Source organism: Pituophis catenifer, unplaced genomic scaffold (genome assembly GCF_029215685.1).
Source record: "Pituophis catenifer annectens isolate HBS135680 unplaced genomic scaffold, rPitCat1.0.hap2 SCAF_2, whole genome shotgun sequence".
Taxonomy (NCBI): Eukaryota; Metazoa; Chordata; class Lepidosauria; order Squamata; family Colubridae; genus Pituophis; species Pituophis catenifer.
In genome coordinates, this window is record NW_027256882.1 from 33,056,635 (window position 1) to 33,073,439 (window position 16,805).

The window sequence follows — 16,805 nt, forward strand, 5'->3', positions numbered from 1 at the left end:
GATGTTAATGTTCTCTAAATTAGGTCTCAGCCTTAAACCTGTTTAGTAGTAGTACTGTAGTTGCAGTCATATTCATGGTTCCTTTTCTTCCTTCCTTCCTTCCTTCCTTCCTTCCTTCCTTCCTTCCTTCCTTCCTTCCTTCCTTCCTTCCTTCCTTCCTTCCTTCTTCCTTCCTTCCTTCAAAAGGTCTTCACCTGGTGCCAAAATGAGGCCACTGTGGGTGCCAATTAAGGGACTCTGGGGAGGGCATTCCAGAAATGACGTGCCACCAACAAAAAGGCAAGATAAAGATGGGGGCTTGGGACTCTGTATGTCTCCTCAGAGACCCTTTTGTGAGTAAAGAAGCCTTCCCAAAAAGCCCTTGAACAAAGGACAAAGGTGTATAAGATGTTCTCCACCCACCAGATCCCCCCACCTCTCCCCATGGGTCCCCCTGTCCTAAGTTGGCCTGAGACTCCTAATGCCTCTTTCTATCCACCTTTTGCCTTAAGAGGCATTTCATTGGTCAAACGTGAAAATCTCCATTCAGCAAATGATCCTGTTCCACATTCTACATATTCCATATTCTACATGTACAAGATAGTCTTCTCTGTCTCCCTTCCACAGAGTGATCCAGGCTGCCTCTTTATGTTGACTTTTGCCCAGTTTTAGAGCTTTTCCTGATCCGTTTCCTGATTGGATGGCTGGGAAGGGGGCAGTCCAGGCAGTTCTTTCTCTGCAGGGTATTCCAATTAAAAGTGACTGAAAAGAGTTTAATTTCCCCTTTATCTCTGAGACATCCCATCAATTGCAGGATTAGTTTTGGGCTTTTATCAAGGGCTTCTTACTGTCTCTTTCAGTCCAGGTTTACTCCCTCTGGTCCCATAAATGTTTCCTTCTTCCTATTGAAAAAAAAAGCATTTTCCCCTTTAACAAGCTGGTTGGATCAATAATAATTGCCCTACGCACAGTTACTCATGCGCTGGTCACCTCACAGATTGACTACTGCAATGCTCTCTACATGGGGCTGCCCTTGAGGACCACCCGGAGGCTTCAGCTGGTGCAGAATGCAGCCGCGCGGGTTGCGATGGGAGAATCCCGATACTCCCATGTGACACCCCTCCTACGCGGTTTGCATTGGCTACCGGTTGCCCTCCGGGTGAGATTCAAGGTGCTGGTGATGACCTATAAAGCCCAACATGGCATAGGACCAGGATATTTGGCGGACCACTGACAGCCAGCAACGATATCCCATCGCCCGGTTCGCTTTTTAATTCCCTTGACCTGGACTGACGATGGGGTTTTCATGGTTTTAAGGGTTAATTTTAAATTTTTTAGATTTTAATTTTTATTTTATATTGTGTATATTTATATTATTGTTGTGAGTCCATTGTGAGATAGGGCGGCATATAAGCCGAATAAAATAAAATAAAATAAAATAAAATAAAATAAAATAAAATAAAATAAAATAAAATAAAATAAAATAAAATAAAATAAAATAAAATAAAATAAAATAAAATAAAATAAAATAAAATAAAATAATTGTTTGGCAATCTGTACAATGGATGTTTCTTTCTCCCCGGGATTTTTCAAAATCTTTCCCTTTAGCAATTGGGGTGGGGGGGAACCGATGGCCTTTTTATAATTTGCAGACTTCAGCTCCAAAAACTCCTGAGCCAGCTGGCTCACAAATTCTGGAGGTCAATCAATCAATCAATCAATCAGAATAGAACTGGAAGGGGCCTTGGAGGTCTTCTAGTCTAGCCCACTGCTCAAACGCTTCTCCTCTTCTCCTCTTGCACATTCTTGTATCCCGGTTGCCGCGGTCTCAGGCCAGCCGCCATGGCCGCCATTCCACCGCCGCCGGCGCAGAGGGCAAGCCTCCAGCCCCAGGAACCTGCCCGTTCCTCTCAGCCGTCTGAGGGGTCCCTCTCTATCCCCCTGTCCCTACAGGACAGGGTAGGTCCAAAGACCTACCGGCGGGGGCTTGGCAGACGGGTAGACTTGTGATCAGTCGATCCCAAATGCTGACTGTGAATGCTGGTAGCTTTATGGTAGAAGGCCAGAGAAAGGCCGGATATGCAGTGGTGACAGCATGGGAAGTTGGAGAAGTCAACCCATTACCAGTAAACATTTCTGCCCAACTGGCTGAACTGGTCACTCTAACTCAGTGGTTCTCAACCTTTTTAATGCCGTGACCCATTAATACAGTTCCTCATGTTGTGGTGACCCCCAACCAGAGGTGTGTTTTAAATTTTTTTACTATTGGTTCTGTGGGCGTGGCTTATGTGGGTGTGGCTTGTAGGTCATGTGACCGGGTGGGCGTGGCTAGCTGGTCATGTGACCGGGTGGCCATGGCTATGTGTATAGGGACTACTCAGAGGGCTGAAAAAAGTGATTTCTGACAGGTCCTCGCACTTTTGACTGGTCTTTGCACTTATGACTGGTTATCATGCCCATTGTAGCATTCTTAACAACCGTGTCACTCATTTCACAACTGCTTCTCTTCACCATGGTGACAAGATAGGGCAAAAATGTAAAATGTGAGGACAGTCGTAAGTTCGAGGACTGGTCAAAAGTGTGAGGACCAGTCAAAAATAACTTTTTCAGCCCTCTGAGTAGTCCATATGCATAAAAGGATACAGCAATAGAGAGGGATGAAGGAAGGGAAGGGAAATGAGAGTAGGAGTGAGGGTAAGAGAGGGAGGAAGAGAGGAGGAGAAGGAGAAAGAAAGAGGAAGTAGGAAGGAGAAGAAGGGGGGAAGAGAAAGTAAGAAGGAAAGAAAAGAGAGAGGTGGTAGGTTTGAGGAGAAAGATTGATGTACAGTAAAAAAGATGAAAGGGAAGAAAACCAACCCCAAACAAATATAAAGATATTAAGATAAAGAATGAATTGTTAAACTTTAAAGAATAAAAGAGAACAAATATGAATAAATAGCAATAATTAGAAACACACATACAAACATACAATATATTTTCTTTGAACAGAGTATTTGGCAGGTTCACAAATTTAAACAGTGTTTAGTCATTTCAATTAAATTTACAATTTCTATATTTTCTTTTTGCCATATTTATTCCTCATCTATTTTTTTAAAAAACCAATATTACCCTTCATCCTCACCTCTAATCTTAATCAAATTCAATTTTTCCCTTCTATTCTATATTATACCCCTTCCCATTGTCATCTATTTTTATATCCATCCTCACATTGGTTAATTATGTAATTATGTAATACAGTTGTTTAATACAAATTCAACATTTTAATATAAATCAATTAGTTATATAACTATCCTTTTTTATATCAATCAATATGAACATGAATATTCCAATTATTTCCATGCAATCCAATTTCTTAATCAATTAATTATATTTACCAATAATAATAAACCAAATAATTTCCCCTATATATTCCTCCAAACCACAACTTAACCATTTCTGCTTTCAACACAATATACAATTAATAGTATCTCTATTACAATTCCCTAGTTAAATAGAGCTTTTTTTCTTTTGTGTTTTAAAATCTTGAACCTCCTCTTTTGCCCTAAATTTCCCATTGTTTGCAGTTTTGCACCTACCTTTTTTGGTGAGGAAAAAGAAGAAGAAATCTCTCTCTGCCTCTCTGCCTTTTGTCACGTTGCAGCAAAGACCCTGTTTTACTTTCAGTTTCGTTTTTCAGCATAGCTAGGGAAAAAAAAATCTGCTCCTCTCTTTGCAGCTAGCAACGGAGCCCTCCGCAAAACAGCTGAGAGTCCGGAGGCTGATCAAATCAACTTATGGTAATTAACCTTTGCTGAAGCTGAAAGGGGCTGTTTTTTTCTATTTTTGCAGGCACCGGTCTTCTCATTTGTTTTCTTTTAACACTGATCAGCTGTAGGGCGGCCCTTTGAAGCCCCCCGGCAAGAATTTAAACGGTTTGTTTCCCTCTAGCCATCAGGAGTCAGCAATAGATTGGGAGTGGGCGGGGTAAGCGACCGGCGATCCAACAGAGGGTGAGGGTGAGTGAAGGCATGGGGGGGGGCGAGAGAGGGCTTTGGCGACCCCTGTGAAATGGCCATTCGACCCCCAAAGGGGTCGCGACCCCCAGGTTGAGAACCGCTGCTCTAACTAGAGCCTTACAGCTGGCTGTGGGACAAACATTAAAAGCAAATATACCTTTGGAGCCTTGCGTGCCCATGGAGCCTTATGGAAGGAAAGAGGATTATTTTATTTATTTATTTTTATTTGATTTTATTTGATTTCTATATCGCCCTACTCCCGAAGGACTCAGGGCGGTGCATAGCCAAACAATAAAACACATACATACAAAATTTAAAAGTAGAATAAAATCAAATTAAATAATTTTGGCCCCGACAAATTTAAAACCCCAAACTTTTAAAACCAATTTAAAATTGAATGTATAAAATACTAAAAGATATTTAAAAAATATTTTAAAATTAAAAATCTTTTATAAAAGAGGGAGAAAATTAGGCCAGGCCCGCCTGGTGAAATAGTAAGGTCTTTAAAGCGCAGCGGAAGGTGCACAGATCCGGGATCCTCCGTATCTCTGGGGGGAGCTCGTTCCAGATAGTAGGTGCCCCCACAGAGAAGGCTCTCCCCCTGGGGGCCACCAGTCGGCATTGTTTGGCTGACGGCACCCGGAGGAGCCCCTCTCTATGGGAGCGTACCGGCCGGTGGGAGGCTATTGGTGGTAGTAGGCGGTCCCGCAAGTACCCAGGTCCTAAGCCATGAAGCGCTTTAAAGGTGGTAACCAAAACCTTGAAGCGCACCCGGAAGACCACCAGGAGCCAGTGCAGCTCGCGCAGGAGGGGTGTTACATGGGAACGCCATGTCGCTCCCATTACCACCCGCGCGGCCGCACTCTGCGCCAGTTGGAGCCTCCGGGTGCTCCTCAAGGGGAGCCCCATGTAGAGAGCATTGCAATAGTAAATTATTAAATCCAAGAGAATCAACCGTTAAATATAGCCCACAAATTTTAAAAGTATTGGAGGCTGCTTGGCAAACAAAACAAGTAGCAGTCTTACATGTCAAGGGACATTCTAAGATTCCCCTTTACACAAAAGGAAATTGGGCTGCAGATGGAGCTGCTAAGGAAGCCTCCCTACCACACTTAGAATGAACAGCCTACCTCATTCCTATTTCTCCCTACCCACTTCTCCACTCCCTTGTACTCCCAAGGGTAGGACATGGGCCACATCAGTTGGAGGCAGGGAGAGGAAGGATGGGTGGTGGGCAGACCTATTCTACCAAATACACTTCAGAGAATTCATTTATAACAAATATATGCCAGCACACAATGGGGGGTCAAAGGGACTGGTAGACTAAGTGACATGCTGTGTAGTAGACAAGGGTCTCTATTCCGCAGCCTCCCAAGCTGTAGCAGTTTGTCTGATCTATGCCAGAAATAATCCAAAAGTAGCCAGGCGCCCACCCCTTAGGAGTCCAACTTAAAGGCAACTACCCAGGGACAATTTGGGAAATAGACTTCACTGAATTACCTAGAAAGCAAGCTTTTGAGTATGTTGTGGGACTAGCATGGACCTTCACAGGATGGCCTGAGGCTTTTGCTTGCAGGACTAATAGAGAGCATGAAGTAGTAAATGTCCTACTGGAAGAAATCATTCCTGGGTTTGGGCTGCCAAATAGTATATCCTTTGATTGTGACCCATATTTCACAGCCAAGGTTTGTGTGAACAGTTAAACATCACTCGGAAGCTTTACTCAGTCTACCACCTGGCAAGTAGTCCTATGGCAGAAAAAGGTAATGATTTTAAAAAAACAACAGCTAGCTCACTTATGCCAGGAGGCTCACCTGTCATTGCAAACTTTGCCACTCATGTTGTTAGGCCTGCACATTGCACCTCGACAGCGAATGGGCTTGAGCCTCTTTTGAGGCCCTTTTTGGGCAACCACATCCCTCCCTAAAGGCAGAGACCTCCATCCCACTGGTGGGTGAACTAACCTTGTACCAATATATAAGACAACTCGCTGGGGTTATGAGTTTTCTTTCCTGTTATCTGCAGGAAAATCAATACCCTGGACTAGATCGTCCAGTACATCCATTTCAGCCTGCAGACTGGGTGCTTGTAAAGATATGGGGATTAACAACCTCATTGGATCAGAAGTGGAAGGGACCGTTTCAAGTGCTTCTGACCACCCATGTGGCACTAAAAGTGGAAGGCCTGGCATCTTGGATAGATCACTTCCAGAGTGACGAAATACCCACCATCTGATTCTTGGACTGCGCAGCCTGTGACTTCCTCAGTAGAAGAGCTGGGACTTAAGTTATTGTTCTGGAAACAAAAGCCTCCGGAAACATCGTTGCGTGAGAGGAGAACTACCATCTCCCATAGGTCTTCTCTCAATTAGGAAATTTCCCCAAAAGGTATTTGTAGCTCCCCACACTAGAATTAGGAGAGTTAGCCAATTATTACCACTAGCTGATTGGGGTGTGTGTATGTGAAGGCTAAGATATTAAGCCAAGTAGACTTAACTACTGTCAGGATGAGACTACATGATTTGTTATGTAACTGTGCTCCTCCCACCCACCTATATTATACCCACTTTACCTGAAAGGAAGATTAGAAACCAGAGGGACCTTGAACGATCCAGAAAGTACCTGAAGAACTACCAACCCCTTACTACCCCTTTGGACCCTCAATAATGCCATGCAAAGTATACAGGCAGTGGAGGAAATCAATGGGGTCTCCCAGTACAGGGATATTGATGTTGGGTGAATCTTGGAAAATTAAATAGTTTTCAGATTCAAAGTCGGGGGGATGATGGGCTGTCTGCTAAAATAAAACCAGGTCATGGCACACACTTGAAAGTAAGTCAGGAAGCCTCTAATTGTGGAGTCTGTCTGGCAAGAACAAAGACTGCTTATCCACAGGAAATATGCATGTGTAAAGCTTGTAACAATTCTGGGTAGTTAGAAAGCTGATAAAAGTAACAAGAGTTAGACAACTTGCAGACCTCAGCTAAAAGTTAGGAATAAAGATGGTCTGCAGCAAATAAAAGGTGCATTAGATAACTCCTGGAGCATTCATTAGCCAAGGCTTAAGAATAGGGACAGCTAGAGATCAATAAAACAAGTTGTAGAATTATTAGTAAAATGTTTATTAGATGATATTTCTTATTATCCTTCATTGGCCTCAGCACCAGGTTCAGACCCCAATTGGGGGCAAGAAGTTATCTAGGAATAGAATTGTTACCTAAGAGTGTCCATTAGTATAAAAAAGGATGCTACAGCAAGATATAGAGAAATGTTTTCAGTGATTTTACTAGTTAGAATACAGACTTTAAAAAATTAGATAGGATTTTGCTATACAGTACTTCCTTTACCACACTAGATGATAAAATGTTAAACTTCTAGGTTGAAGGTTTTCCTGCAACATATATATGGGATATTAAAAAGAGATTTTATTTATTTATTTATTTATTTTATTTAGCTTATATGCCGCCCTATCTCCAATGGATTCAGGGCGGCTCACAACAATAAAATCCACAAAGCCATAGAACAGAGTTAAAATCTATTTAAACCAACTAAAATTTAAAAACCTGTAAAAGCCCCATCAGTCCAGGTCGGGGAACTTGAATAACCAAGTTTTTAATTCACAGCGGAAGGTGCGAAGGTCAGGAGCCACCCGGAGCTCCAAGGGGAGTTGATTCCAGAGGGTGGGTGTACCCACAGAGAAGGCTCTACTCCTGGGGGCCAACGGCTGACACTGTCTGGCCAACGGCACCCTGAGCAGACCCTCTCCATGGGCACGAACTGGGCGATGGGATGTCATTGCTGGCTGCAGGTGGTCTGCCAAATATCCTGGGCCTAAGCCATGTAGGGCTTTATAGGTCATCACCAGCACCTTGAATCTAACCCGGAGGGCAACCGGCAACCAATGCAAGTCGCGCAGGAGAGATGTAACATGGGAATATCGGGATTCTCCCATCACAACCCGCGCGGCTGCATTTTGTACCAGCTGAAGCATCTGAGTGGTCCTCAAGGGCAGTCCCATGTAGAGAGCGTTACAGTAGTCAAATCATGAGTGACTAGCACATGAGTAACTGTGCGTACGGCATCTCGATCCAAGTAGGGACGCAACTGGCGCACCAGACGGATCTGGGCGTATGCCTCCCTGGTCACGTCTATATGATCTTCTAGACTCAACCGTGAGTCCAGGAGGACACCCAAGTTGCATGCCCTGTCTACAGGGGGTAAAACTTCACTCCCTATAGCCAACGATGGAACCTCTCCTATGAACTGAGATGCCGGTACCCACAGCCACTCGGTCTTGGCAGGATTGAGTTGAAGTCTGTCCCTTCCCATTTAGTTGTGAATGTTATGGAAATTAGGTCTCTATAGTTTCCAGGCCCAAAATCTGTTTAGTAGTATTATAGTAGCCTCAATCCTATTAGTGATACCTTCCTTCCTTCCTTCCTTCCTTCCTTCCATCCTTCCTTCCTTCCTTCCTTCCTTCCTTCCCCTCCATCCTTCCCTCCCTCCCAACAGAGAAGAGTTTTCACCTGGTGCCAAAATGAGGCCACTCTGGGTGCCAACTGGGGCGGAACCATCTCACTGGTTAAAGTTAAAGACGGTGTTAGGGCACAGAACGTGATCTTAACCTGGGGACTAAGATGTCACCATTGGCTGAATGAGTCACAGTTGGGTTAAGTGCCCCTATCCCATGAGCCATGCTTTATACAATGGGTTTATTTTGTTTAATAAATTAATACAAACCATATTTCGTCCAATTGAAAAAATTGTGAACACAAACATGTTTCTGTCTCTTTTTTTGGAATCCCTGATTGCCAAGAAAATTTTCATGAGAGATCATTAAACTAGAGCCTTTAAAAAAAAAATCCTTTCCCCCCTACGCCTTTTATTATCAAATGGGTTTTTTGTTTGCTTCGGATATTCTCCCACCTCACTTCTGGATTCTTCAAGGAATCTGTTTAATTATTGTAACAATTAAAATAAAAGTAAAAATAATTAAGTAAAACAATTAAAAATAAAATTATGACTTTTGTTTTTTCTCTTTCTTGTTCTAGGACCTCATCAAAGAAGTGAAGAAAAATGGAGTGGCTGAATTCAGAGAGCTACAACTCTGGTTAGAAGGACAGGAGAAGCTTCTATTGACTCAAATGGAAGAGACAGAGAAGGATATTATGGCAAGAAAGGAGAAGGGTTTGGCCAAGCACATGGAGGAACTGGGCTCCCTTGACCATCTCATCCAGGAGATAGAAGAGAAGCTTCAGCAGCCAGCCAGCAAACTCTTACAGGTCAGTCAGGAAGTTGAGATCATAGAATCCTAGTGCTGGAAGGGTCCTTGGAGGTCTTCTGGTCCAATCTTCTACTCAAGGCAGGAGACGTCATAACCATCCCCCAAAAATGGTTGTCCAAACTATTATTGGAATCCTCCAGTGATGGAGCACACAAAACTCAGGGAGGCAGGCTGTTCCACTGATAAATACTTCTCACTGTCAGGAAATTCTTCCTTATTTTAGCTTGCAACTCCAGATGAGCTTCCACCCCTTTTCCCTATGAGAGCCCTTCAAGTGTTGGAAGATGGCGGTTGTGTCTGTCAGATGTAAATGCCTTATTCCCTAATGTGTAAATAGTGTATAAATGGGATGTCAGGGGTTAACTTATTCTTTGATTCTTAATGTATTCATAATTCACCACTCCCACTATTAGCTCCACCCTTTGTATATATAAGGAGCCACCTTCACCATTTTCTTTGCTTCTATCTGTGAATATTCAGCGAATATAGAATGCCTGTTATAATTAAAGAGATATATATTTAAACCTTTAACTCTTATTATTATTATTGAGTCTGATCCTAAAAATATTGCAACAAGCTGGTAGCAGAGGATGGTTAATTGACTCAATAACTACTTAAACATGTCTAAGAAAGATAGGCCCAACACCAGGGCCTACAGCAAAGAAATAGAAACTGAACAAGAAATAATCAACGAATCCACAAACGCGATTTCGAGAGAATCCGAAGAATACACCACTGAAGAAGAAGAATTAATAAATGAAAATGATGACCAGGAGGAAATCGAAATAGAAAATAACGAACTCAGGTCAGAGATATTAAAACTATTAAAAAGCCAGAAGAATGATGAAAGCCTCATCGCGAACCTCCAAGAAATGCTGAGGAACAGCGGAGCAGCGAGAGAGAAAAACATCGCTAAAGAGAAACCCAAAGACCAAAAAATTGTGAGTGATATGACTACAGAGAAAGTCATTATGAAAAAGAAAAAATGTAATCCCGCGCGAAATTTTGAATGGCAGCCATCTTGGTTTCAACAAGCCTCCAAAGTGAACGAAGCAGAGCCAATCAAAATGCTCAGTTCAAAATTTCTGGCGCGAAAAACGTTATCAGACAACGAAAGTGAGAAGGAAGATTCAAACTCTTCGGAAGAGCCAGAATCAGAAAATGAAGACGACTCAACGAAATCTCAAGTAAAGTCAGCAATGAAGACGCTTTTTGCTGCATTTGGGCCAAAATTAAAAATTTCCAAAGCGCCAACGAAGAAGCAAGCGAAAAAGCCGATACCTCAAGAACTGCACGCTCCCATCCTGACTTCAAGAGCGACGACGCCCGAACCCAGAGAGCCATGTCGATTCCGTCCTACACCACAGACCGAAGCAAGTGTCAACGCACCCAAAAGAAAAAGAAGAGCAATCGCCGCCATCAAAACTCCTAAGACCGAACCAGAGACCGACTCATCTGAAGAAGAGCAGAGCGAGCGAGCCGCAATGGAGAGAACCTTCCACGACGACGCCAAAGAAGAAATGAGCAACGCGCATGTGCGAAACTACGCAGATGGTCCGGAAAGACTTGAACTAGCCAGAGAACCGCGCAGACTCGTTGCGAGCATCCCCATGCCGTTTTGCAATTTCCTACACTTGCGAGACCACGGACTACCTCAGGTTGTAAGTAATGGACAAAATAATGTGGGAAACTTACCCAGTGACTTCCCAAAACTAAGGGTTGATGGCATTAATTTGCAAGAATGGTACCAACAGCTCCAGGTTGTCTTTATGAAAGAAAATTTATTATTTTTTATCACTAGTCCCCCAAGAAGACCTTGGACTTTAAAAATAGATTGTTTACACCATAGAGCATTTTTCCTAATAATATCTAGTGTGTCTCCTGCAATGTATCATAGCATCAAACCAAATCTAACTGTTTCAGAAATAATTCAATGCATGTTTAATTTGTTTCACAGCGATAGTGTAGCTACCACCACAAGAATATCTAAAGATTTCTTTTCTTCTAGAGTAAAACCAGGGGTTTCCATAAGTGAGCATTTAATATCTCTAAACAAAATAAGAGCTGAGCTGCATTTGAGGGGGGAAGTGATTTCAGATCAAACAATGAAAAGTGTTATTATCAATTCACTTGATTCATCATGGGATAGTTTTATGTCACATTTAGACACCATCAATCTAGGATATTTATCCATAGAAAGTCTATCAAACAAACTGATAGCAGAAGACAATTCAAGAAAAAATCGTTATAGCAATCACACAGAGCACAAATCTTTTAGGAAAGTAGCTTTCCAAGAAAAATATAATGAAACTTTTAAATGCCACAATTGTGGGTCTAGGGAACATAATAGAAGAGATTGTCCTAAAATTCTCAAAGAAAGACACAGGTCAGAATATAGGAATAAATACAATTATAGACAGTCTTCCATAGATAGACATAGATATAGAAGCCCACCACATTACAGAGAAAATAGAGGGGGCAGAGAAAATTCAAAAGAGAGAAAATCTGGTTCACTGAATGGACTAAATAAACAAGACAGCACAAAAACACAACCAAATGAGAACAATAATTGGCTTATTGATTCTGGGGCAACTAATCACACCACTAATAATAAAAATATATTGTCCTCATTTACAGAAGATAAATTTGTAATAAAGGTAGCTAATCAAGAAAAGGTTCAAGTATTAGGCAGAGGGAATGTGACCTTGCCTGGTCTAGGAAAAATAGAGGGGGTATTGTTAATACCAGAAATACCTCATAACATACTAAGTGCCATAAAACTAAGTAGAGATTCTGACATTAATATAGTTTTCTCAAAGGGAAAAGCAACTTTAGAGAAGAATAAAACAAATATAGGCACTGTGATGATTAAAGGAGGACTACCCTATCTGGTAACAAAAGAAAGATGGTTACATAACATTGATTCAAATATGGAAGATTGTATTGAAGCAAATAATGAAAATATTAGTAACAGTGACAATGATGAGTGTAAAATATCTCATGATCACGCAAATACACACAATGAAAAGAAACCAAAAATAGGTAAACCAATTCATGATGAGTGTGCCCACATCTTACATAGGAAGTTAGGACATGCAAGTTTTCCTGTAGTTCAAAAAATGACTGAACACGCAGAAGGTGTCAAAATAAAAAATTGTGAAAACTATTTGGAATGCTCAGTATGTAAATCTACAAAACTAAAAACTAGTCCCAGGCCAAGAAAATCCACCAGATCAACTAACAATATTTTTGACTTAGTACACATGGACCTAGTTGGCCCTTTAACTCCATCAATCACTTATAGAAAACGTTACTTCCTAACAATAGTAGACGATTACAGTCGCTATGGTTTTGTTTACACATTAAAACACAAGGATGAAACCTTTCAAAAATTTAAGGAATTTTACAAACGCATAGAAACACAACATAATATCAGAATAAAACAAATTATGACAGATAGGGGATGTGAATTCATGTCTAAAGAATTCTCCCAATGGTTAAAGGATAGAGGAATGCTACATTACACGTCTAGTCCATTTTCTGCGTTCCAGAACGGGATTGCAGAGAGAAAAAATTCCACATTACAAACCATGATTAGGTGCACATTAGAGGATGCTGGCTTAAGCAAACAATTTTGGTCAGAAGCCTTACATTATTCAAATTACACTCAAAATAGAACCTGGTCCAGTATTGTGAATAAGACACCATATGAAGTGATGTATAATAGGAAACCAAAATTAGCACACATGCACATATTTGGAGTCACTGCAGACGTACACATACCTAAACAGTTGAGAAGAAAGGGAGAAAACGTGTCCAGAAGACTAAGATTTATGGGATATGAAACTGGCACTAAAGGGTACAGATTCATTGATAATAATAACAAATTTATAGTTTCCAGAACAGCTGTGTTCCATGAACAGGCCAACTGGTCTAAATTACATCTTAATGAAATATTTCCAAATAAGTGCAAAGATACTAAATCTCATGAGGAAGGGACCATAGAAAATCAAAATATCAACAAATATAAAAACAAAACCAAAACTTGGACAAATAGTCAACACAAAATAAAGACAGACACACTAACAAAAAAAGAAGCAAGATATTTGCATGACAACCATAGCAAACCTGAAAGAGCCATTAGAAACAACAGAAATCAAATACCAAATAAATACAGAGATTACATAATGCATATGGATGGTGATCAAATAACACCTAATACATATGAGGAAGTATTAAAACTCCCTCGTGAAGAAAAAGAAAAATGGGAATTAGCTATGAAAAAGGAGATGGAAAGTTTGCAAGGATTAAATGTATTTACACCTGCAATTGCACCTAAAGATAAAACAATTATTGGTACCAGGTGGATTTATAAAATTAAGAACCTAGAAGGAGGCAATACTCTATACAAAGCTAGATTAGTTGCACAAGGTTATGCACAAAAATATCCAGAGGACTATACTGACACATACTCCCCCACAGTAAGAACAGAGAGTGTCAAAACAGCTCTAGTAGTAGCATCTGCACTCAATCTTGATATATTTCAATATGACATACAGACTGCGTATCTACACGCAAAACTAGATAAGGAAATATATGTAAGAGCACCTCACAGTCAATACACTAATAAAAACGAAATTTGGCTATTGAACAAGAGTTTATACGGATTAAAGCAATCTGGTAAAAGATGGTACGATTGCTTGGTAAAAGTACTTAAGACCATGGATTTCAACGCTACCACCGCTGATAACTGTTTCTTTGTTAAAAAGGGTGATGATTACATTGAATTTGTATTGATTTATGTAGATGATATTTTATATATAGGAAAACACAAAGAGAGAAGAGAAACCTTTGTAAACAAGTTAAATGAACATTTCTCATTGAAATCTCTAGGTAAGGTAAACAAATACCTTGGTGTACAAATTAATAAAACTAGAAGGGGATTCAAACTTACTCAGAGGGATAAGATTATTGAACTTCTAAACAAATGCAATTTAAACAATGCCAAACCCTGTGACACTCCTATGCAAACTGATTTCCTTAGGAATACTGATGAATCTTCTCCTGAATTTAAGGATAATACATTTTATAGATCAATAATAGGTTCACTTCTTTATATATCTAATTGGACTAGGCCAGATATCGCATTACCACTCAATTTATTATCAAGACACGTCAGCAAACCAACAATGTATCACTGGGAAGCTGTCAAAAGAATTTTAAGATATCTGAAAAGTACATTAGATTTTTGCTTAGTATTAGAACCTAATGACAATAAAGAACCAAAGCTTACATGTTACGCAGATGCGGATTGGGCTGGAGACGTATCATGCAGAAAAAGTACTTCTGGTTATATTTTTCTTTTAAATGACTGTCCAGTTTACTGGTACACTGGTAAACAAGAGTTAGTAGCCACTTCAACCACAGAAGCGGAATATGTTTGTTTATCCAAAGCTGCAAATAACCTTGTATGGTTCAATGATTTAATTTCAGATGTTTGGAAAAAACCTGCTTTACCTTTTGTTATGCATGAAGACAATAAAGCGGCCATTGAAATATCTAGATCCGATGCCATTGGACAAAGGTCCAGGCATATAGATATAAAATTTAAGCATGTGAGACAATTGTCTCAAGATGGATTTATCAAAGCAGTACATTGTGATACTTCTGAACAATTAGCTGACATATTGACGAAGCCTTTATCTTCTAAACAGCACAAATATTTAACTTCTAAATTGTATGTCTTATATTGTCCTGAATCTGAATGTAATTGGTGTTGTATAGCGAATCGGCATTTAGAGGGGGATTTGTCAGATGTAAATGCCTTATTCCCTAATGTGTAAATAGTGTATAAATGGGATGTCAGGGGTTAACTTATTCTTTGATTCTTAATGTATTCATAATTCACCACTCCCACTATTAGCTCCACCCTTTGTATATATAAGGAGCCACCTTCACCATTTTCTTTGCTTCTATCTGTGAATATTCAGCAAATATAGAATGCCTGTTATAATTAAAGAGATATATATTTAAACCTTTAACTCTTATTATTATTATTGAGTCTGATCCTAAAAATATTGCAACAGTGTCTCCCATAAGCCTTTTCTTCCTTAGGCTAAGCATACCGAGTTCCCTTAGCCATTCATTATATGGTTTGACTTCCTGGCCTCTTACCATCTTCATTGCTCCTCTCTGCATTCTTTAGCCCCTCCATAGAATACTCTTTTTGACTCTTTCCTTTTTTTTTTCTTTCATAAATTTAATCAAAATTATAATAGTGAAAAGTACCAATGGAAATAAAGAAAATAGGGAAATGGAGAAGGAAAAGAATGGGAAAGATGTGTAGGATAAAGGAAAAAGAAAAAAAAGTCTCTCAACTTTTTTTCTGCACAGTAAAATACAAAATAAAATTACAGCCTCAACGTTTTAAAGAATTCATCTTTTTCTATCTCGAGCACAAAGTTTAGAAGCAGCTTCCAAGAAGCAGCAGTTTAGAAACAACAGGTTATATCTAATTAAAGCAGTCAATTTTTTCATTTTTTCTAGCTCCACTTTTTCCATCCATTCTTCTCTTGTGGGGATTGATATATATGTCCATGTCTGCATGTAGGATTCTGGCTGCATTCGGTCAAGTTGAAAATCTTTTTTTCAACTCCTCATTTAGTAAACTTTTTGACTCTTTCTATGGAAAGGAGACTGGAAGGTATGAAGACTACAGGTAGTCCTTGACATATCAGCACACTTGGACTCGAAATTTCTGTTGCTGAGTGAAACAGTTGTTAAGTGAATTTTGCCCCATTTTACAACCTTTCTTGCCGCTGTTGTTAAGTGAATCTCTCCAGTGGTTAAGTTAATAACACGTTTGTTAAATAAATCCGGCTTCCGCATTGACTTTGCTTGTTAGAAGGTCACTAATGGTGATCACATGACTCCAGGACGCTGCAACCGTCATAAATATGAATCGGTTGCCCAGTGGCTGAATTTGATCATGTGACCATGGGGTAAGAGTCTTTTTTTAAAAAAAAAAAAATATTTATAACACAGTAAAACAATACAAGACATACAACACTTATATACAAGACTCTTTTTACAGCTTTTTCATAGTGGTCCTTCCTTATTATTTACTATTTCCACAAATTTTACTTCATCTCATTCCAAATTACTATCTGTCCCCATCATTTCATTTACAATATATTTCTCTTTTTCATTTCAATCACTAAATTGTATTTTACCAATTTTTCCCATTATTTTTGGACATTTCTTGATCTCCCCCTTATTTTTCTTCTTCATTTTTCTTTTTTTTTTTTAATTTTTTATTATAGACAAACATACATATACAAACATAGACATTTAAACAACTATACATAAACTAACTATACAGTGAAATCAAGTCATAAAACTTGAGCTTTGAAAGTAGAGCTACTTCGGTAATTATATATCAATATATCTGTACATATTATCCTTCATCATATATCAGTGTTTATATAACGATATTTCATTTTGTTTCCTTGTTTTGGTATCATTGGGTGGTATTCCCTTATTTCGTGT

General features: G+C 39.7%; 1 protein-coding gene across 1 annotated transcript in view; it reads left to right on the forward strand.

The window, feature by feature from the left end:
• The first annotated feature begins 1,821 nt into the window (after nt 1–1,821).
• The window catches only part of LOC139310083 (E3 ubiquitin-protein ligase TRIM11-like), a 61,447-nt gene continuing 46,463 nt past the window's right edge, over nt 1,822–16,805 (forward strand). Inside the window, 2 exon segments of the mRNA XM_070934240.1 lie at nt 1,822–1,938; nt 9,025–9,255. Of these exon segments, the coding sequence (XP_070790341.1) occupies nt 1,822–1,938; nt 9,025–9,255 (348 nt within the window).